Source organism: Pyxicephalus adspersus, chromosome 4, assembly GCF_032062135.1.
Source record: "Pyxicephalus adspersus chromosome 4, UCB_Pads_2.0, whole genome shotgun sequence".
NCBI classification, from domain to species: Eukaryota; Metazoa; Chordata; class Amphibia; order Anura; family Pyxicephalidae; genus Pyxicephalus; species Pyxicephalus adspersus.
The window spans coordinates 102,341,842-102,366,435 of record NC_092861.1 but is presented as its reverse complement, the minus strand read 5'-3'; the positions used below and the strand labels follow the sequence as shown (position 1 = coordinate 102,366,435).

The following is a 24,594-nucleotide window of genomic DNA, read 5'->3' as shown; positions in this document are numbered from 1 at the left end:
TCCAGCCTTACCAGGGCCCAAAACACTACTATGTAAACATCAAGCACTGTCACGTGGGACCCTGGACACGTACCCACATTTCAAACACCAAATTTTAAGTGCTTTGAGAATTAATCCAGGGAACCTAACCAGGAATTCGAGAATTTGAACTGGACTGGATATACCCATACACCCTGATAGAAAAATAGTCCCTTAAACCCGCTCTTTGCTCTTCAAGTGAGCTACTAATGACTTCCTCACTCATATCCTCAACACATGCACGGTTCCAAGACTTTTCTAGTGCTGGCCTGACTCTCAGGAATGGTCTTCCTCGTCCTATTCGGCTCCTACTTTCTGCACATTTTAAAGAGCCCTTAAAACCAATCTTTTTTTAAACTTGCCTACCCTTCTTCTGTTAGCCGCCCCCCCATTGTGTGCTACCTACTCGTCTTAAACTGTAAGAAATTAAATTGATGAGCAGGGTCCTCTCCTTCTGTTTCATTGTTTGTATTGGTCTGTCATTTGCAACTCCTATTTAATGTACAGTGCAGCGTAATACGGTTTAAATATTTTATAAATATTAAAGATCTCCATCACTGAAATTATTGCAAATTAAGGGAAGGGAAGGAGGATGTCATGCTGCGATAGGTCTGGCTTTTGCTTTTTTTTCCATCCCAATGGACTTGAAGTGTCAGGACCAGTTTGTCTTACTGTGGGATGGCCACCTGTACCCTTTCTCTGTGCTTCCTTTATTCACCAACAATTTGTCATGGGCTAACTGCACAAGATTTGAGCATCTTAAATTTGAAAGTCAGTGTGTTTCACTACATAGATGACATATCGATTTTGGAACCAGCGGTGATGTAAATTAAGCACTCAAAGCACATGGGCTGTAAATTGAGACAACGTTCAGGGACCTGCCACAGAGGTAAAGTTTCTTGAAATGATGTGGCCTGGGCCACAAGGGAAATCCCTGACATTTCAAAGCAGCTTGCAGGGCTAGTCACCTTTACTAGCACCAACCCAGATTAAGAAATCCCTGTATTGCACCCATCTTCTTTTCAAAAGGCTTCACCATTGGAATCTTTGTCAGGAGAACGAAAAAGATAGCATGCAGCCCTGCTGGTAACCAGAATTTGAATATCCAGCTAGTATCAGTTAAAAGATGTAGTGATGTCTCCATATGAAGATTCTTCTTCCATGGTACTATCTACCCTGACAGCTGGGCGGTTTTTAAGGTACTGACAACTTGCTTACGTGGAAGTCCAAAGAATACATGGAAAGGTGGTGTGAGGAGGAAAAGAAATCCAGGACTACATTTGGAAAGAAGGCCACGTTGATGCATATGTGTCCCTTGTCCCGGATTTTTGAGAACTGCAACAAAGTGGTTGATGGGATTGCAAGTGGCTGCAATTGTGTTAGTTGACTTGTCCAGCTGGGCACACAATAAATGGGTGCAGCAGAGAGGATTGCCCATAATAATGACTTTAATTGTAAACTGTGCGAATGGCCTATGCAAAAGTATTCCACCTGGACAATCGAGAAGAGTGGGAGGCCTGCAAAGCTTTAGCAGATTGTAATAATTGGTCCCCTGCCCCGGAGAAACAACGGGCTGAGGTATTGTTGCACTGGAGTGGACACCTATTCAGGACATTTGCTTGTCTATTCTTGCAAATGTGCAGATCAAGAACAGGCTTTAACAGATACCAGTTCAATGTCATATGACAGAGACAATGATGAAGACAACTGAAGCAGAAGCCAAAGCCTATACAGGAATAAGAGGTAATCTGGCAGGAAGGTTGGGCAATATCAGTATATTTCCTCTCCAGAGTCAGAAACTGATACAAGAAAGTGGCAAAGTATTGGTCAGTTCTCACCCCAATTTGGTCAAACCCTGCATTCCCACCAGGCCTCTCGAATGAGTTTCTTAAATCATAGTGAGAGGATCGAAAACTACTGGGGGACTATTCTTTTGTCAGGGACAGGTTCAAAGCCAAACAAGCACTGCAAGCCGAGAATGAAGGCAAATTAATACCATGGTTGTCCTATTTCCAATTAAGACATTTCCTCAATATTCTCCAGACAAACAACTATGTTTTAAAAGCTGTGCCAACCCACTGGTCCCACAAGACATACAATATCACTGATATACAATCTACTTTCAGTTCCCCCAGACACCTCGGCGGATCGTTTTTGTTTGCAGTGGGAGTTAGACCTGGGGAAAATATCAACATAATTATGAGCAAAGGTTCACAAAATGTGAACATACAAGAAAAAAACTTTAAAATACGCACAAGATGGTACAGAGTGCCTCTAGACTTACATAAAATACACCCTCAAAATGACTCAAAATGCTGGAGATGTAAATCTGCTGAAGGCTCTTTTTTACACATGTAGTGAAGCTGCCCAATTATTCAATTTTTTTGGGGATGAAGTTATCAATTTGTTACCGAAACTTACAAGGGAACATGATATTACAACCCCAGTGCAAATTCTGCTACACCACACTCACAACACACCTAAAAAAACACTTCTATATGTTTTGATTGCCGCCAAATTGTTGATCCCGAGAAATCAATGTCTAGGCCAACCGCACATGAATGGTTTGCTCAAATTGAACGTATTTCAGAAATGGAGGAAATGATTCATGCATCCCGGGATGCTATAACAAAATTCTATACCACTTGGGCCTTGGTGGAACTTTCATGACTCCAAGAATATAGAAATGTGTACAACGATACTACAGAGAGTCCATCTTTCTGAAAGATACAAATATTTTCTTCTGCACAACATCCCCTCCTTTTTTTCTGCCTTTCTTCTTTCTGTCTTTCTCTTTCCTAAACTCACAAGGGCAAACAGAAAAGTGCACCTTTTACAACATCAATAACCAATTTACTATTGTTGTTTATCCTTTAAAAGGTGGCTGTTTTTACTGTTTTTTTACATGTTTATTTTGTTATTTTACATGATTAAACTTGTTGAAACTTGAAAATGTATGTTTATCCATTGTAATTGTTATTTGCTATTTCAATAAAGCTTTATTTTTTTGGGGGAAAAAAAAGTATTAGTCAGAGATCCAGGCAAGAAGCCAATTAGAGAGGAAATTGTAACAGAATGACCAAAGTCTACCAAAGTCTTTCTTAGAGGGAACAGGTAACCCGCTTTGTTTTCCCCTCCACAGGATCACTCGGATTTTAACCGCAGGAAAACAGTAGAAAGTGGCCTAATGATGATGAAAATGATGAAAGACCAAAACAGCTGTGAAGGACACGAGAAGAAGAAATGATCTTTTAAAATGTTACAAGACTGAACTTGTTTCTAAAGTACTATGCAAAAGACTCAAATTCTTTCTTAAAGTGTCTGTGTTCACTCACTAGGAAAGGTTAAATAGCGTGTGCATATGTGTGTATGTATGCATAGTTTTGATATCTATGTTTTGTTTTCCTCCGGTAACTGAAAATTTATTTTATGCACCATTTATTGTTGAGTAAATGCATAAACTACAAAACAAGCTGTGTTTCTTTGGACTTTACTGAGAGAACTAGACTAACAATAATAATAATAATAATAATATTATAATTATAATAATAATAAAATAGAACTAGACTATACAAGTATATAGCAAAATATTTTTTACCTAGCAAAACAGCAGGATCTCTGAAGAGAACAACAGTTGGAAAAATAAGGTTGAATTTACATACCAGAAAGAAGTGTATAACCATCAAAGACAGATTTTGGAGGAATCCTTGGTCTACAGTGCTTCACTGCTTTTGCAATTTCCCTGATAATAAAATATAATTTAAAACACACAGATTGCAACATTGAAATATAAAGTTAAAACTTGACATTCAGAGAGGATAAGTCAAGCCCTTTTAGCCCAAATAATTATTTTCTATCTGTACTGAGGTGTAATTTATTAGAGTTTCCTAAAAATCTTCTTTAGCCAGTACGATTGTAATCTGGGGCTCCAGTTCCTCACCCTCCTGTCTCTTAAAAAGGTCAGTATTGAAAGAGTGCCAACAGCAGTGTGTCTGTCTTCTACACAACCACATACCAAAGTAAATACTGCATATCACAAATTAGACACCCTATTTAGTATATGTTAATGTGTATCAATAATATAACTTCAGTGAAAGACAGATGTCTAAATCAGATTAAAAGAAATAACCAGCTGAAATATAAACACTTCCGTTTGAATGAATTACATAATTTTATTGTTCTTCTGCCTTCCCAGAATATGGCGCCCTGTTCCTTTTAGGCAAAGTCCTGATTTTTAAATCTCATTGATTAACAAGACATGTCCTAAATGTCTGTCCCTCCCATTTACACTAGTCCCCTTCCTGCCCTGGTTATTCACTCATCTGCATGACTTTACTGATATTTTTTCTTCTATTCTGTTTATGCTTGTAATGCCCCATTGTTTGATTTTACTTCCAGACTAATGACAAAAAAAGTAATGAGCATACCTAATATGAGCTGGAGTAGTTCCACAGCATCCCCCAACAATATTCACCATACCATCCATTGCAAACTCCTGCAGTAAGAGAGCAAAGTTACAAAATGCCATTACAAGAAAAGAAAAACAAAACAAAAAAAGTTAGGTGTCTACAATGTAACAATGTTATACAATGTTTAACCTTTTAACCCACGAATAATAAGGAAACAACTGTGCAACATTAATTTAATATATTAAACTTTAGCCCTGTAATAAAAATGTATCAATGTAGATAATTTATCAGTAATGTAAACAGACAGGTATTAGTGATAAATAAAAGGGGTTTCTTTTTGTAAAACTAGTGCTAAAATGTTATGTTAAAATATGCTAAAATGTAATACTCTTTCATTAATGCCTATATGACCGGCCCAAACTTTGCTGCCAGACCAATGGGCACCTATGCCCAGACCATGGACAATAAACTAAATACATATTCTTAACATTAAAAAATCCCTAACCACTTTAGGTGCTTTTACTGCAAAGGTATGTCCCAAAATCTCAATCGTTGAGTTTCAGTTGCTTTCTACAAGCTCAACCAGTGTTCCTCCAGAGGTTGCTAGGGGTTCCTTGAGCAATGAACAGTTTGACTTTCAGAGTAAGGAACAGTTTGACTTTCAGGCCAATTTAACAATCAGTCAAATAGACCTTTTTCCTATTAAGCCAGCAATCTAGGAGGCATTCTTTCTACAAACAATCACACTAATATAGCGTGAGCTGTGGATAAAGTAATCAAGCCAGGTTTCCCTGAATACTTCAAAGTTATTTCAAGGAGGGTTCCCCATGTTAAAAAGGTAAAGAAACACTGCTCTAGGTACACACAAAGGGATTTTTTTTTGTCTAGAGCAATCATTTAGGAACGATCTTTAGTCTTTGATGGAAATCTACAGCAAGTACAGGTGTCCTCTGGCCCCACTGAGGATGCTGTTCCTAATCTGCCATGGTGAAAAACTAATAACCAAACAGCATTGTTCTTTTAACATACGATTGTGGGGTGTCTGCCACCTATGCTCCCAAACAAAACAAAACAGGTAGCCATTTTCATTTGTTTTCAATCAATGGCATCATTCTCCAGGTTATCTGAACTACACAGCCAAAACTGATCAGAACAAGATTTACAATATTGAAATACCTGCAATAAGATGCAAAAGGCTTCTCAGTAAATAGTAAGCCACATATTAACAATATACATATTCTTTAATGCATGGAATATATTACAGCAACTATAGGACAAAAAACTGTAAAATAAGAATTTGCTATATGACAGTTACACACCTTTATGTGCTTAGCAGTTACCTCAGGTGTCTCATCATAACCACCAAATGTGTTCGGCAGACCTATGGAAGAATAAAAATTGGTGTTCATGGTAATTAAAACAAACCTTTTACCTACAGGAATCAGGCTGTGGTACAGGAAACTACTTTAATTTAGTCTACTTTTAAATATACTGTTTTTTCCTCTTAGTTTTGATTCATATTTTTTTGGGCAAGTTTAACCTTTCATAAACAAAGCTGGAAATTTGTTTTAAGTTGTAGGTTGAAGGTTTTACTGTTTAACCATACTGTAAAGTTGACCAGTTACTTCTACACGAGCAGAAGTAATGCACATTGTCAGGGTTGGACATGTTTGGTATATATTTACTTAAGGTAACTTCAACCCAAATATTTTACAAACCTATTTTATTTGCCTTAGCATATTAACTTTTTATTTATGTGTGCGGTGGGGTGTGGCGGCTCATATATGAAGTTTCATTCTTTTTACTGCAAGGTCTGTCTTTAACTTATAACTCTATGACTAATTTGCCTGCATTTGTTTTTTTCCCTATTTTTAAGATATAGGAATATCAAACGCATCTTTCGCACATTGTTTATGAATATGTTGCTTTTTTTTGTGGAGCGAGCATTTACAGGAAAGGAAAAACACTGTCTACAACTTTAACACCTAAAACAGTTACAGTTGGAAGCCCAAAGAAAATTAACAGCTTGGATAATATAAGGCAATAAAAGGAGGTGGTCTGCAGAAAAACTGAATCCAGACAGGGTTTGAAAATCAAATATCCTGGGTAATGTAAAGGTGCAAGATCATCTTAGAAGGAAGAAATACCCAAAACCAACATTTTGAAAGGATACCCAACAGAGAACCCTGACTTTTTAAAAGTACTAAGTGGCAAACACTAAAAAAAAAAAAAAAAAAAAAAAAAAAAAAATCCCATGGAACGAGTGCCCCTAGAATTTAGATCACCTGAAATATGCCTTCCAAATCTGATGATCTACCTTCTAGGTTATGGGATTTATATACATTAATCATTGTAGAAATGACAGAATATATGATATCACTATCCCTTAGAACTGGTTCTTCAACATCCATGCTACAAAAGCAAAAGTGATTGAGACTTAAGTGACTAAGAAGTGTGGAGGATTGCTCTGGTAGACCCTGCCAATGAATCTGGTTTTATCCTTACTAGGTCATTGTACCACACTTTCCTGGGCAAACTACCGCTATAAGAACCACACCTGAAAAATCCTCTATATCGATCCTGTGAAGCAAATAAATGGGCAGGTTCAAAAGAAGAAATATATAAGAATTTATTAATCTTAAAAAGCCACTAATAAATCGACCAACTCCATCAAATCCCTGAAAATTGAACAATACCTACCCAATTTGTTGCTGAACCAGAACAACAGTCTCCCCATCCCCCAAAAAAAGGTCCAACACCACCATGGACTGCGTGTGGTCTACGAAAATCCATCTGCAAATTCTTTCGAAGACGAATGAACATGACATTGAGGTCTGAATTAACATTACTTGCTGCCATAATAAATATTCCTAAATTGTTGATTTGGAAAGCCTTGGTGCACAGAGTGATTTCTCTGAGGGACATTAACATTTACTTCCTAGGGCACTCCTTTTGAGCTTGCTCACGGTTTGGATTGTGAATCAAGTGGTTTTTTAATCAAGTGGATTTGGAAAAAACAGGAGTTTGAAAACAAAAGGAGTTAAATCCTTATAGTAACCAAAAACTGTAAGCAAACGTTTATAACTCCTTGTAAACAAAATTTGTAACTGGGAAAATGAGTGGTAGTAAGGTGTAAAGTTTGGTTCAGTGCACAGTCTGTCGCATGTATGCACAAATGGAGCAACAGCTCCAAGGTGAATACCGTTGTGACAAATGTGAGCAAGTCGCCTTTCTAGTATCTCGCATTGGAGAGCTGGAGAAGTGCATTGCGACACTAAAATCATTGGATCACCTTGAGAGGGGTCTCCTGCTCACTGAGCAGACAGTTAATGTCTTAGATGTGGAGGGTGGAGAGGTCAGTCAGGATGAGCATGTAGGGAGTTGGGTTAACGTAACTAGAGGGAGTGGGAAGGGCTCCCAGAAAAGGAAGGCCAGCCCTGTGTTGGAGCACCCCAACATGTTTGCAAAGTTATGTGAAGATGTGCAGGTGGCAGCCCCAGTGGTGGCAACTCTAGATGTTACTGCTACCCCTAACAGCCAGGAGAGAAGCACATCTAGTAGTGGTGGGAAAGTCAACACAGTAAGGAAAAGACAATTGGTAGTCATAGGGGATTTTATGATCAGGAGGACCGATATATTAATGTATCGCCTGATCCCTTCAACCGAATGGTTTGCTGTCTCCCTGGTGCCAGGGTTCGGCATGTGGTGAACTGAGTGGACAAACTACTGGGAGGACCCAGCTGTCTTGGTCCATGTTGCAACCAATGACAATATAAATGGAAGATGGAGGATCCTTAAAAATTTAGGGAACTAGGTTTCAAGCTGAAGAAAAGTACCTCCAAGGCTATATTCTCTGCAATATTGCCTGTGCCATGCGCAACACAGGAAAGGCAGCTAAGGCAGAGGGAGCTAAGGCAGCTAAACACATGGCTTAAGTCCTGGTGTAGAAGAGAAAGGTTTTGGTTCATAGAACACTGAGCTGACTTTTCATTGGGGTACAACCTGTATGCCAGAGATGGTTTGCCCCTAAATAAAAGTGGGTCTGCTTTGCTAGGGGAAAGATTTAGGGGAGTGGTGGAGGAATATTTAAACTAGGACAGAGGGGGGTGGGACAGTCAAATAAGGTGGCAGAAAGGTTAATCAGGGGGTCAGACATTAGTGGAGGGTGGCTTGGGGATAGTTGGGGGGAGGATTATGGATAATTATAAGGAGCTTCCCATGTTACAAACATTGGATTGTGCAGAACTAATTGTACTAAAAAACAAAAAGGATTTGGCAAACAATGATGGTAAAAGCAGCAATGGTTTAAAGAGCCTGTTCACCAATAAACTTCACTAGAAGTATAGCAAACAAGATAGGGGAGTAGGAAGCATTAATGAGTGAGGAGGATTAGGACTTAGTTGGTACTGCTGAATCCTGGCTTTGTTCTTCGCATGACTGGGCTGTCAATATTCCTGGGTATACTCTCTTTCGTAAAGGCAGAGTCAAACGAAAGGATGGTGGTGTCTATCTGTATGTGAGAAGTGATCTAAAAGTGAATGTAAAAGAAGAAATTGCGGATGGAACTAACGAAGAGGTTGAGGCATTATGGATAGAGTTGAATAACACACAATTAATTATTGGAGTCTGCTATAGGCCCCCCAGTGCAGCAACAAGTGGAAGTGTTTTAATCATGGGAGATTTCAACTACCTTGACATTGACTGGAGTAATGGCACTACAGGAACTGCAAAAGGGAGGACATTTGTGAATTTAATACAAGATAATTTTATGGTACAGTTTATAGAAGCCCCAACTAGAAATGATACTCTGCTGGACCTAGTTCTTTCTAACAATATAGAGCTTATAACAAATGTGCATATAAAAGAGAATCTGGGTAGCAGTGACCATAATATGATTTCATTTAACGTAAGCTGTAAACAGGAAGCAAAAACAGGAAAGATAAAAACATTTAATTTTAGGACAGCAAATTTTCCATTATTAAGAGCGGCTCTCTGTGACTTTGGGAGACAATATTGTCCTCAAAGAACAAAGAACAGAAATGGGAATGTTTCAAGTCTGTTCTACAAAAGAAAACTGAAAAATATATTCCAATGGGTAATACATTTAAGAGGCTAAAATATATTATTATTAATATTATGTGGCTCACAGCTGATGTTAAAAAAGCCATACAAATGAAAAAGGGCATTCCAAAAATATAAAAATGAAGGATCACCTTCATCAATTGAAACCTTTAAAGAAAATAACAAAAGATGTAAAAAGGAGATAAAATGTGCAAAACTTCAAAATGAAAGACCGATTGCAAAGAAAAGTAAGGCAAACCTCCAAAAAATGTTAAAATATATTAATAGCAAAAAGATCAGGTCTGAGCATGTAGGCCCCTTAAAGGATGTTGTTGGGTTGGAAACTGGGGATAAAAACAAGGCAGATGTACAAAACATTTGATGTACAACTTTATTTTAGCTCTGTGTACACAAAGGAAAATGGCAGAGCTCAAGTCCAAATTCATAATAGCAATGGCACGACCTTAAATGAGTCAAAATGGCTCAGAATTGATATGATTGAGAAACAGCTTGGAAAAATTAAGATTCACAAAGCACCAGGACCTGATGCATTACATCCACGTTTCCTCAAAGAGCTAAGCTCAGTTATTTCAAAGCCATTATTTTTAGAGACTCTTTAGTCACTGGCAAGATACCGATGGATTGGCATAAGGCCAATGTGGTTCCTATCATCAAAAAGGGAGCAAACTCATTACCAGGTAACTACAGACCGGTTAGTTTAACGTTCATAGTTGGAAAGGTCTTAGAGAGTTTGATAAAGAACCACATAGAAGAGTTCCTGCTAGAAAATAATATTATAAGTGATAGTCAGCATGGCTTCAAGAAAGACAGAAGATGTCAAACAAATTTACTCTCTTTTTATGAAGACGTAGGTAAACAGGTAGACAGTGAAATAGCAGTCGACATAGTGTACTTGGACTTTGCTAAAGCATTTGACACTGTACCCCACAGACGGTGAATATGCAAGTTAGGGTCGATAGGTTTAGAAAAATCAATCTGTAAATGGATAGAGAACTGGCTTAAAGATCACATCCAGAAAGTAGTAATTAATGATTCATACTCTGAATGGTCCAAGGTTATTAGTGGTGTACCCCAGGGATCAGTGTTGGGCCCTTTACCGTTCAACATCTTTAAAAATGATATGACACCAAACTATGTAATGGAATTAGGTTCATACAGGGTGTTTATAGTCTACAAGCAGACCTGGATGTACTGTGTGATTCGGCAGCCAAGTGGCAAATGCCATTTAACCCCCCTAGCGGTAATCCCGTGTGTGACTTGGGGTGGCTTTTACATGCAAAAAGAGGTAATCCCTACACACTTGAGGTAACTTTAGAATCCCTACAGTCAAACTTGGGGTAACTTTAGAAGCCCCCTTACCTTTGCCCCGTGCTCCAGCGGCGATCAGGTGGTCCCGCTGAGATGCCGGGGCACCGGTCCGTTGGGGGGTGTGGCCGGGCGGAAAATTTAAAAGCAGATTACTGAGTAATCTGCTTTTAAATACCACCCTGTTCCCGATCACGCCGCTGCTCGCATCAGCAGTGAGATGCAGGACGTCTGCTTTGTGCTTCACATCTCACTGCAAATGTGAGCAGCAATAGCAAATTCCTGGGGTGGTCACAAAGGCGACAATTGTTGGATCCACACTACAAGGCCAAGGTGGCCAACCCTGATTAATCTTTTTTTCAGAGTACCCTTCCAGGAACCTTACTCTGTTATTTATATATAGATAGGGAGATGCCTTCTGTCATGCCATGTGGTGTCAGATTAGCCCAATTTGTTTTGTTTAAAGGACCCCTACAAGAACTTTCCCTTTGGGGCTGTATAATTTTTTATTTTGTGAATTGTATACATTTTTTTTTATATACAAAGCCCTCTTGCCTTTATGCAGTGGAGGGAAATGCAGAAAAACACCTCCAGAGTGAACAGGAAAATAGGGGGCTTAAAAACCTAAAGAGGTAGCTGCCAAAATGGAAGAAAATCCTAAAGAAACACAATGAATCAGTTAAAACTACCACTAACGACAAAAAGTTATGTGATCATAGCTATTATCTGCTGCGGAAAAACAGAGGTAAGAACTGCAGGGACTACACAGATTTGGTGGTGTGGTATTACACCAAAGTACGGTTTCATGCCACAATTCTTTCTGGAAAGTCACTGCAATCAGATGCAGTCATAAGTCACAATGTACTCAAATCAAAATTTACGTCTGTCTAGAAAGGCACTGTAGTTTTTGGCTGATAAAAAGCCTATTCTGGAAGCCAGGACTTGGCATAAAATATTAACAACTTGAGAGAGAAATCCTACCTTCTAAAGACATTATGCTCAACTAAACTTTTAGTGTAGTTATAATAATTTTACATTTTTGATGCATTGTTAATTTTGTGAACACAAAAAAATGCAAACTTTTTGTACAAAGAACAAAGCTAATACTAAAGTAATTTGATGCTTGCTTAACATTACAGAATTACACTGACTGCACATATTAAAACTATGAAAGTTTTAGATGACACTCTTACCAGCATTTGGGTAACAAATGATGTAGGACGTTGTACATTTCCCAATGGTTTCAATAAAAGGCCTCATTTCAAGAGCTCCCAAAGCACAGTTTAAACCAATACTGTAAAAAAAAAAAACAAAAAAAACTGTATCATTAACTAGTGTGTACCAACACACAGAATATTCCTGGGTTTTGATATTACAGAATAAACTAGATTCCTTTACCTTAAAATGCAAGTTATATGCTTCACAAATATCCTTATATTTATATTAAGAAACAATGTCTCAAAACTCTGTGTCCACTACTCCTCTCTACCAAGTGGGCTAGTGACACAGTGGGTCCACCATCCCACCTGTGACAGATTTATTGTGATTAGTCATAATTTCTACAAGTTAACAAAATGTGTATGTTGTACTGTGTCACTATTTGATATCCTGTCTTGGCCCTGTACAGAAAATAGGCAATCCTTGCTAAACTAAATACACGCCGAGACATCCCTGCTGCCTGCTCTCTGGAACTGTTCCAGATGTCCGCGGGTGCTGCAAGAGGAAGGCTGCCTGTGTGTGCAGGTAGATATAAAAAAAAATCCGGAATTTGGGTCTAGAAGATGATGGATTTTTGAATGTCAACCTGTATACCAAACATTTTTTTTTAATAATACTTAACATTTTTACTAAGAAATAAAATTATATATACTTACAGTTGTCATTAATTTAGGCTTTCCATGATCTGTTTTAATGCTTAATAACCATTGAAATAAAATCCTTACTCATTAGTAGCTACAATGTTCTCCACACAAACTTTGTTTCAGCTGGGTGGTGGGAAGCTGTAGTCAAGTGATCATAAAGTGGGTGGGGCAAGAAACCTAGGCATCCATGTAACTAACAAATACTTTGTTCCAACTTTTTAATGCCTGGCTTGTTAGTATGTCCAATTTTTCCATCTTCTCGTATTATGCCTCAATTGTCTAATGCTGTTTATTTTGATCCAACTTCCTAGTGTTCCTGTGTTTTGTTAAGAGTGTAATCAATGTAGTGTACATAATTACATAGTTGGTTAGGTTGAAAAAGACATAAGTCCATCAAGTAAAACCACTGGGAAATAAACATATCCCAGATATAAAACCCTATAAGACATGATTGGTCCAGAGGAAGGCAACAAAAAAAAACCCTGGTACAATTTGCTTCAACAGGGAAAAAAAAATTTCCTTCTTGATTTCATGAATCAATTAAATGCTCCCTGGATCAACAGTCACTGTTTTTTTTTTACTTTAAACCCTTAATAACCAGTATATTCTGTGCTTCTAGAAAAACATCCAACTTTTGCTTACAGTAAAGAATCCCTTCCTTATCTGGAGCTTAAACTTCATTTCCTCCAGACGCAACGAGTGCCCTCTTCTTTGTAATGATCTCAAAGTGAATAACGGGTAAGAGAATTCTCTATATGTACCGTTTATATATTTATACAGGGTGATCATATCCCCCCTCAAACGTCTCTTCTCAAGGGAGAATAGATTCAGTTCAGCTAATCTTTCCTCATAGCTGAGCTCCTCTATTCCTTTTAATAAATTAGTTGCCCTTCTTTGCACTCTCTCCAATTCGACAATGTCCTTTATGTGAACTGGTGCCCAAAACTGGACTGCATATTCCAGATGTGGTCTGAGCAATGTTTTGTACAGGGGCAGATAAAATGTCTCCATCTCTGCAGTCTATTCCTCTTTTAATACAAAAAAGTACTTTACTAGCTTTAGATATTGTAGCTTGGCATTGCATGCTGTAATGAAGTCTATGATCTACCAGAACCCCCAGATCCTTTTCCATTTCTGACCTACCCAAATGTATTCCCCCTAGACAGTATGAAGCATACATGTTGTTAGCTCCCAAGTGCATAACTTTACATTTATCTATAATAAATGTCATTTGCCACTTGGCTCCCCAATCAAACAGTACATCTAGGTCTGCTTGTAGAGTATAGACATCCTGTATGGACTTAATTCCATTACATAGTTTGGTGTCATCTGCAAACACAGAAATGGTACTTTTAATCCCAAACTATATCATGTATGAAGATGTTAAACAGTAAAGGTCCCAACACTGAACCCTGGGATACACCACTAATAACCTTAGACCATTCAGAGTATGAATCATTAATTACAACTCTCTGGATGTGATCTTTAAGACAGTTCTCTATCCATTTACAGATTGACTTTTCTAAACCTATCGACCCTAACTTGCATATTAACCGTCTGTGGGGTACAATGTGAAATGCTTTAGCAAAGTCCAAGTACACTATATCAACTGCTATTCCACTGTCTACTTGTTTACTTACTTCCTCATAAAAAGACAGTAAAATTGTTTGACAACTTCTGTCTTTCTTGAAGCCATGCTGACTATCACTTACAACAATATTTTCTAGCAGAAACTCCTCTATGTGGCTCTTTATCAAAATCTCCAAGACCTTTCCAACTATGGATGTTAAACTAACGGTCTGTAGTTACCTGGTAATGTGTTTGCTCCCTTTTTGAAGATAGGAACCACATTGGCTATGCCAATCAATCGGTACCTTGCCAGTGACTAAAAAGAGTCTCTAAAAATTAGAAATAATGGCTTTGAAATAACTGAGCTCAGCTCTTTGAGGAAACGTGGATGTAATCCATCAGGTCCTGGTGCTTTGTCAACCTTAATTTTTCCAAGCTGTTTCTCAATCATATTAATTCTGAGCCATTGTGACTCATTTAAGGCAGTGACATTGCTATTATGAATTTGGACTTGAGCTCTGCCATTTTCCTTTGTGTACACAGAGCTAAAAAAAAAAGGTTTTTAATAAATCTGCCTCATCTTTAACCCCAGTTACCAACCCAGTGACATCCTTTAAGGGGCCTACATGCTCAGATCTGATCTTTTTGCTATTAATATATTTGAAAATATTTGGGGGTTTGCCCTTTTTTCCTTTGCAATCGGTCTTTCATTTAGAAGTTGTGCACATATTATCTCCTTTTTACATCTTTTGTTATGTTCTTTATATGTTTCAAATGATGTGGGTGATCCTTCATTTTTATATTTTTGGAATGCCCTTACTTGTTCCTTATGGCTATTTTAACATCAGCTGTAAGCCACATAGGTTTTAATTTTAGCCTCTGCATTGTTAGAAAGAGCTAGGCCCAGCAGATTATTATTTCTAGTTGGGGTTTCTATAAACTGAAGAAAATAAATTATCTTGTATTAAATTCACAAATGTTCTCCCTTTTGCCGTTCCTGTAGTGCCACTACTCCAGTGAAGCACAGTTCTCCCCAGCCTCTTTTAGTAGGTGGAGTGCCCAGCTGCTGTGCCTCCCTGACCTGCTCTAATCCAGCTGCTGCCAAGAGGTGGGAGGGAAAGAACAGCATAGCTAGAATGAGTTCGGGACACGGACTGTCTCTCCTCCATTCTCTAGCTCATGCTATACGTGTTGGCATATAAAATGTGGGCATGTGTAATGAGGCTATCGGTAGCACAGTACGATAGCTGTGTGTGTAAATACTGCATGTCATATTTGGCAGCCTTACAACTCACTGTGTAGAAATCTTCATTTCCTCTAACCGTTGAAAATTCAAAATGCAAATTGGGGACTTCCGTGGCAACAAACGTATCAAGGCAATTCTGGTGGGGCCCCTAAATTGATACCTACCAGTCAATCTATAACTGTCATACTAGGTTACCCTCTCTGCTTTTCATTGAACCCCAATTTTCCTAAAAGAGTGGGGTGTACTAAACTAAAATATAGGTACAGTTAGCCAACACCCCTCACCTTACATTAAAATTTCATTACTATGTCATCATCAGGACTTTGCAAAAACTCCATCACAATTCACTGGGATTGGTAACAAGTGCTAGACTTTTTCAGGCCAAGCAGTTTTTCAAGCAGCAGTAGTTCCTGGCGAAAGGGAGGGGCAAATGCAACCTTACTGCTAGTGTGAATTCAGCCTAACTTCAGATGGGGCCTCCTTTCTATGTAACAGAAAACTTCTGTGGAAAGAAAATCACTTAATCTGTCTACAGAAAGGTATGACAGTTATAGATTTCTGACGGGTAGGTATTAATTTAGGGGCCCCATCCCAATGCTTCCTGCCATGTATGTGGCCCTGGGGGTCCTCATTTTGCAATTTTAGTTAAGGGCTCCGAAGTGCACTTGCTTTTGAAATAGCAACCTTAATGTTATGTTTTAACAAGTTTAAACTTTGATCTCCAAATCCTGGGAGGGCTGAAATTGTGCTTAGTATTAGCTATGGGGGTCCCATGTGCATCCTGAAAACTTCAAGTTGTTACAACATACGATTTAAGAGATGACACCCATTTAAGAAAAGACACCCACTTTTACACTCCTACTCGGCCAAGTACACTTACAGGCAGCTCTTTCTTTTTCATAGAAGCCACAGCACGAACTAGAAGATAGGGCAGGAGTGCCTGTGTCCTGATTTCATCATAGCTGTGCTGCTCTCTCCTGCCCACCTGTCATCGGCAGCTGTAATCCTCTAAATGGATCACAGCTGAGCACAGACCAGCCCCACTGTGATTTGTTCAGAGGATTACTGCTGCTAAAAAGAGGCGGACAGAGGGAGGCACAGCAGCCTGATGCTCTGCTCACCAGAAAGGGTCTGGGGAGAAAATGGGCTACAGTGCCTTGCAAAAGTATTCAACCACTAAAGGGGTTGGTCCTATTTTGTCAAATTACAACCTTAAACTAAAATGGATTATTGAGAGATTTGCACTATTTCATTTACACAACAGGTTTACCAGTTTGTGCTAAAAATATTTTGCAATTAGGACTGAAATAAGCCAAAATATGTACAAGTTGACATTCAAAAACCCGGCCATCGATAACACTGGGAAACAATTTTGAATACATTTTTTGTTGACTTCAATTTTTAAGCTTATTAACACTAAAATAAGTATGCTGATTCTGAAAGTTCAGTTAGTTTTGTTCTATAACTCAAGTTTTTTTCTCTACCACTTATATTATTGCGATTACTGTAGCGTAGAATTGTATAGGCTATTCATTTACACGCAAGACAGTGTGGTCAGAGGTTGTGCGCTGCTCTACAGAGTGAATAAACAAATAGGTATTTTTCTACCTACACACGTATTGCCTTTCAGATCATGTCTGGCTCTGCTCTTTCTTGTTGTATATGCCTAAACAACCCTGATTCATTTTGTTATATCTGTGGCAGTTTCACAATTCCCAGTCAAAGGGCAACCATCAGCACATTTGTAGATCAAGCACATTTGGCATATGTCAAAGTTATATTTGGTGATCAAGGTAAGTCTTGGGCCCCTCATAAGATGTGCAAACAGTGAGTCCAGGGTTTACGGACGTGGACAAAGGGAACACGTGATAAGATGCTATTTGGTTTGGTGAAAGACGGGATCATTTCACTGACTGTTACTTCTGTATAGCGATAACTTCAGGAAATAAGAAAAATGAATGTAACAGAGTATCCTAGTCTACCATCGGCTATACGCCCAGTGGCTCATTCAGATGAAATCTCAGTGCCGATTTTCGTTACACTACTGTCACGCTTCCTCCCGTGACTGAGGGTAGAAGATCTCAGAGACTGGCTGCATGTGACATTATCTGACAATCTCTTTGCTTTCACTTGTTTCAGTGTTGTTGTTGGTAATGACCACACCTCTGGTCTCAGCTGCAGCTTGTTATTATTACTATTCCTCTGTTTAGCCTTGCCTTACACTTCAGGTCATGCGGTTGATATTCTCCGCTTGGAGGTGGAAGAGCTGGTGTGTGGTCCTCTCCCGAGTTCCTGCTCATCTATTTTTTATTGGAGAAGTTTACTTCTCTTTGTATTTTGTTGTTACCCCTTGCTCGTTGTTACTAGGCCTCAGGGAGACGCTGGTTCGTTCATCTGGGAAGGAACCAGTAGTCTCATACCCTGTAGTCTCATACCGTGTCACTACTCCTAGGGCATTTCAGGGCTCCTAGGGTCTAGGTTCCAGTGTATGAGCCCTCCCGCCTTCAGGGTCTATTCATACGGACAGGAGCCAGGGCTAGATTTAGGGTTTCTGTAGATGGTGACCATTTCCCTCTCCGTAGCTTGGAGGTCTAGTCCCTTGTCATTATCTTCTTGTTTACATTCTGGTGTTCCTCTCCTCCCCCCCTTACACCGTGACAACTACCCTCTCTTGAAGAACATGATTATGGTGATGAACTAGGTGACAATAATGAAGGGTTTGAAAATTGAAGAGGACTCCGTTTCATAAGGGATTTGATCAGTATGAGTTGAGTGATTTGGCATTATTGATGAAGGCTTTAGAACTCCTAGCATCAAAACGGCGTGAGAAAAACTTACTTGAAAAAGGAACAAAGGTATCATACTTTTGAACCAATTGCATTTCTGCAGTAATTTAGAACTGACAGTGGCTTTGTGTGTTGCCATAACATACCTGGTTTACCGGAGGAATTGGAAATTCTAATCTATAACTCAACTGAATGGCAACTATTCATCGATAGCTCAAAGCAGAGCTTAAAGTGTGCCAACCTTCGCAATTGCAATATATTTGGATCAGTCCCAATTGGCCCTTCAGTTTCTCTTTGTGAAGAATATGCAGACAAAGAGTCATTGAGTTGATGCAATATCACCAACACAATTGGGTCATCTGTGTTGACCTTAAAATGGTATGCTTCCTTCTTTGTCAGCAACGCGGACACAAGTATTCAAGTTATCTGTGCATGTGGGACAGCAGAGCGCGTGGGAGAAAATGGATGGAAAGGAATTGGCTTCCAAGATCTGCCCTAAAACCAAGTGATCCAAACCAAATCCATCAAGTTCAACCACTAGAGAAATAATCATATCCCAGATATAAAACCCTATAAGACAGACATAGTTGGTCCAGAGAAAGGCAAAAAAAACCCTAGTACAAATTGCTTCAACAGGGGGAAAAAATTCCTTCCCGATTCCATGAGGCAATCAGATGTTCCCTGGATCAACAGTCACTGTTATTTGTACTTTAAAGCCTTAATACCCAGTTATATTCTGTGCTTCTAGAAAAACATACAGCTTTTTCTTAAAGCAATCTATATTAGTTTCTGAAACTACTTCCTGAGGGAGCCGATTTCACATTTTCACAGACCTTACAGTGACGAATCTCTTCCTTATCCGGAGCTTAAACTTTTCCTCCAGACGCAGAGTGCCCTCTTGCTCTTTGTAATGATCTTACAATGTATAATGGGGAAGACAGTTCTCTATATGGACTGTTTATATATTTATACAGGGTGATCACTTCCCCCCCTTAAACGTCCCTTTTCCAGGGAGAATAGATTCAGTTCAGCTAATATCACCTCATAGCTGAGCTCCTCCATTCCTTTTCTTAGTTACCCTTCTCTGCATTCCCTACAATTCCACAATGTCCTTTTTTGTGAACTGGTGCCCAAAACTGGACTACATATTCCAGGTGTGGTCCGACCATTGCTTTGTACAGGGGCAGGATTATGTCTCCATCTCTGCAGTCTATTCCTCTTTTAATACAAGAAAGTACTTTGCTAGCTTTAGATATTGCAGCTTGGCATTGCATGCTGTTATTAAAACAATAAGAGTAAATTTGTTTGACATCTTCTGTCTTTCTTGAAGCCATGCTGACTATCACTTATAATATTATTTTCTAGCAGGAACTCCTCTGTGTGGTTCTTTATCAAACTCTCTAGGACCTTTCCAACTATGGACGTTAAACTAACCAGTCTGTAGTTACATGGAGATGACTTTGCTCCCTTTTTGAAAATAGGACTCACATTGGCCTTATGACAATCCATCGGTACCCCGCCAATGACTAAAGAGTCTCTTTAAATAATATATTTTTAAAAATTTGGGGGTTTGCCTTACTTTTCTTTGCAATCTGTCTTTCATTTTGAAGTTTTGCACATTTTATCTCCTTTTTACATCTTTTGTTATATTCTTTATAGTTTTCAAATGATGTAGGTGATCCTTCATTTTTATAGTTTTGGAATGCCCTGTTCTTGTTCCTTATGCTTCCTATCAGCTGCGAGCCACATAGGTTTTAATTTTAGCCTCTTTTTTTAGTGTGCTTTTGTAGAACTGACTTGAAACATTCCCATTTCTGTTCTGTGTTCTTTAGGGAAAATATTGTCTCCCAGTCCAAGTCACAGAGAGCTGCCCTTAATAATGGAAAATTTGCTCTCTTAAAACTAAATGTTTTTATCTTTCCTATTTTTGCTTACAATAAATGAAATCAAAATTATGGTCACTGCTACCCAGATTCTCTTTTATATGCACATTTGTTATAAGCTCTGCATTGTTAGAAAGAGCTAGGTCCAGCAGAGTATAATTTCTAGTTGGGGCTTCTATAAACTGTACCATAAAATTATTTTGTATAAAATTCACAAATTTCCTCCCTTGTGCTGTTCCTGTAGTGCCATTACTCCAGTCAAGTGTTAGTAGTTGATTTTCTATTTCTTCCTTAGCACTGGGGGGCCGAAAGCAGACTCCAATAATTAAATGTGTGTTATTCAACCCCACTTTCAACTCAACCCATAATGCCTCAACCTCATCGCTTGTTCCATCAGCAATTTCTTCTTTCACATTCACTTTTAGATTACTTTTCACATACAGACAGACACCACCACCCTTTCGTTTGACAGCCTAGTCATGCGAAGAACAAAGCCAGGATTCAGCAATGCCAACTAAGTCATAATCCTCCCCACTCATTAAGGCTTCCAACTCCCCCATCTTGTTTGCTACACTTCTAGCATTGGTGAGAAGGCTCTTTAAACCATTGCTGCATTTACAAGCATTGTTTTCTAAATCCTTTTGTTTTTCAGTACAACTAGTACTGAACAATCCAATGTTTGTTTGTAACATGGGAAGCTCTTTACAATTATCTATAACCCTCCTTCAAACTATCCCCAATCCACCCTCCACTAATGTCTGACCAGTGACTAACCTTTCTGCCACCTTATTTACCTGTCCCACCTTCCTCTGTCCTAGTTTAAAAATCTCTCTACTATTACCCTATATCTTTTATATCATTTAGGTGCAAACCATCTCTGGCATACAAGTTGTCCCCCAATGAATAGTCAGCCAAGTGCTCTATGGGCTGCTGTCCCGGCTGTTAGGGGTAGCAGTAACATTTGCAACCCCTTGGTTGTGCCACCTGCACATCTTCACATAACTTTGCAATCATGTTGGGGTGCTTAAACACAGGGCTGGCCTTCCTTTTCTGGGAGCCCCTACAACTCCCTCTAGTTACATTAACCCAACTCCCTACATGTTACATCCTGATTAACCTCTTCACCCTCCACATCTAAGCCATAAACTGCCTTTCAGTGAGCAGGATACCCCTCTCAAGGTGATCCAGTGTTTTCAGTGTTGCAATGTGCTTCGCCAGCTCTTCAACGCGAGATACCAGAAAGGCGACATGCTCACATCCGTCACAGTGGTATTCACCTAGGAGCTGTTGCTCCATTTGTGCTTACATATGGCAGACTGTGTACGGAACCAAACCTTCCACCTTGCTGCTACCACTCATCTTCCCAGTTACAATGTTTGTTTTAAAGGCATTATAAAAGTTTACTTACAGTTTGTGGTACTTACTTTAAGGATTTAACTTCTTTTGCTTTGAAACTCCTGTTTTTTCCAACTTCACTTTATTAAAAAGCCACCCTTTTCACCATGCCACGCAGTGAGCAGTGAGCAGTGAGTCTGCCAGGAACGTAATTTACGTGTGAAGCCTTGACCACTCTCCCTCCTACATGAGCCACATGTTGATGGAAAGAATAATATATTCCAGCCTCTGCACATGAAACTGGGTCTGATGAAGCAGTTCGTTAAAGCTTTGGCAACTGGTGGTGACTTTTTCAAGTACTTCATTTTGGCATTTCCTAGCCTGTCATTTGAAAAAATAAAGGCCAGTGTGTTTGATGGTCCTCAGATTTGGCAGCTCATCAAAGATGAACATTTCATCAGGACAATGTCAGAAGTTGAAAAGAATGCTACCATTGAATGTTACCATTAAAAGGCATTGTCAAGGACTTTTTTGGAAACACACAAGCAAATAATTACATAGAAATTGTCTAGAAACTCTTCGAGAGCTACAAAATGCTTGGTTGCAATATGAGCATCAAGGTGCATTTTCTGCATAGCCATCTTTCTAACTTCCCAGAAAACCTTGGTGCAGTCAGTGATGAGCGAGGTGAAGGATTCCATCAAGATTTGAAGGTCATAGAAGGACAGTATCAGGGTAGATGGAATGAACATATGACGGCTGACTGCTGTTGGAGCATTCGGTGGGATTGTTCTAACACTAAATACTCCAGGAAACGCTATAAGCGTACATTTTTACCTTAAGCGTTTACCTAATTAATTTTCAAATGTTTTATTGTAAAAAAAAAAAGTTAGAGTAACAATAAATCCTTTGCATGAACAAAATAAATTTAAGTAAACAATACATTCAAGTTAGTATTTCATTATTTTTTCCACTGTATGTAAAATGTGTATGTTTTTTGCCAAAAATGAAGGGTACCTTCATTAGGGTATATCGTATATCACCAGGGTATATCGTAAAAACTGGAGGTGATAGCAAAAAAACATTTCTAGATTCACCACCCAAAAAATAGTAAAAAAAAATACACAAGTGTAAGATTTAACCTAACAAAAAATGCGTTCACCAGTGTAATCCAGTTCCTTCAGATTTCCGGCTTGGATTTCGGAGTGCATTTTCAAACTTACACTATTTTCTGGAGGCACCGTTCATGTTTTGATGGTGCTGTACTTCAGAATCAGCTGTTGGGTCTTGCTTGCACGTGCTTTCCTGCTCAATCCTTCTCATTTATTTGCTGCTGTATAGCCTCATTATGGATTCAGCATCCATTTAAAGGACTGTACAGCTAGTAATTTTCTGTTAAATTTATACAGCATATATAACCATAAACAATCTGGAATTTTTGAAAATCCAGCACTCCTCAGGCTGGATTTCTTGAATGTCAACCTGTATTCAACACCCAAGCATCAATACTTTTTTCAGTCATGTTTAGCTGTAATTATAGCTTTAAGTCACTAATGACATATTTCTTCATTCATCACATCCACAAACTGCTTTAACTCTTTCAAGTTAGATGGGCTGCATTGATGTACAGCAATTTTCCAGCCATGAAAGATTCTCAATTGATCTGAGGTCTGAAGTGGGACTATTCAATTCCAAGACATTTAAACCACTCCTGCGCAGCTTTAGCAATGTGCATAAAGTCAGTATACTTCTGGAAAGTTCTTTTCAGACTCATAATTTAGGTAGACTGGAATAGGGTTTTCTCAATGATGCTACCACCACAATGCTTCACTGTCAGAAAAGTTTTTTCAGAGTAATAAAAAAATCTGGGTTTCCACCACATATGGAGCTTCCCATGAGTTGGCCAAAAGGTTCAATGTCAATCTCATCCAATCCATTTCCATATGTTTGGTAAGTATGCCACATGCTGTTGGGCATATACCAAATATATTTTCTTTAGGCAATGTCTTCTTTCTTGTCACTCCTCAAAGCCCTGCTCTTTCAAATTTATGGCTTGAAGTGGTCCTGTGGATAAGTACCCTCATATCAGCTGTGGATGATTGAAGCCAATGTTATCCTTGGTGTCTTTGTTGTGTTCCTATCGCCATCGAAGCTCAGGTGTAAATTTTGTTTAGCAGCCTTCTCTTGCAAAGTTAATAACATTTTTAAAAAAGTTCTACTGGATATTCAAATTTATTTTATTTTTTTTTTACAACCCAACTTTGACCTATACTCCTCCATAGCTTTGCCTCTGACCTTTTTAAAATGCAACATGTGACAAATTTTGTGCCCCAATACCACACAGGTAAACCCTATCCAACTTTACAAATGATGTGACAACTAAAAATAGTTGGTTGGACCTGATCTCATTAGGGATTTTCAGTTTTTAATATATATAAAAATATATACACACACACTTTACAATGTATTTTTCAATTTTTAGTACAAATTACATCTTCTCGGTTTACACTTTTTATAAAGTTTTATATAGTTTATATATATATATATATATATATAAATCCTGAGTTGGATGAATATTTCCACAAAGCACTGCATTTTAAACAAACAAAAATAGAGTTCAAAGAACATGAACATTAAGAAGTAAAAAAAAACAAAAAAAAAAAAAAAAAAAATTCAGTGACATTGCTCAGGCAATCTAAACAAGCAGCCTTTAAAAATGTTCTACATTTCTTTATGAAGGTGACCTAAAACATCTGATTTACAAAGTTATAAAAGTAGATGGAGAAATCTTAGTTAAAAAAATGAAACAAAATTATATTTGGCCATATATTTATTGAAACAAATCATCCAGTAGCATAGCTGTTTGTGGGAAAAATAAGAAAACCATAAGGATTATCATATATTAGGGTGAAATAAGTCTGGGGTTAATTAACCACCTGGGCGTTACACTGATGTATAGATTTATGTTCCAAAAGCGGTACACTGTTTCTCATGACATTTTTTTTTTAAATTGTAGACCTGTAACTTACAGAAATATGTTCGAACAAGGGTTTAGTAGATATCATGAATATAAAAAAAATTTGAAACACACAATCATGT

At 38.4% G+C, this 24,594-nt stretch overlaps 1 protein-coding gene across 4 annotated transcripts in view; it reads right to left on the bottom strand.

Annotated features, from left to right (window-relative positions):
* MTR (5-methyltetrahydrofolate-homocysteine methyltransferase) overlaps positions 1–24,594 on the bottom strand; it is a 316,459-nt gene that overhangs the window by 204,785 nt on the left and 87,080 nt on the right. For 3 of the 4 annotated variants that reach the window (XR_011920422.1, XM_072409188.1, XM_072409187.1), the window contains exons 9-12: positions 12,008–12,108; positions 5,747–5,808; positions 4,446–4,513; positions 3,681–3,760 (exon numbers count right to left, since the gene is read on the bottom strand). Coding sequence is in view for 3 of the 4 variants with exons in the window: in XM_072409188.1 (XP_072265289.1) it covers positions 3,681–3,760; positions 4,446–4,513; positions 5,747–5,808; positions 12,008–12,108 (311 nt within the window). In the remaining variant the exon portion in view is untranslated. The remainder of the gene's footprint in view (positions 1–3,680; positions 3,761–4,445; positions 4,514–5,746; positions 5,809–12,007; positions 12,109–24,594) is intronic. The other variant, XM_072409190.1, reaches the window with a different exon arrangement.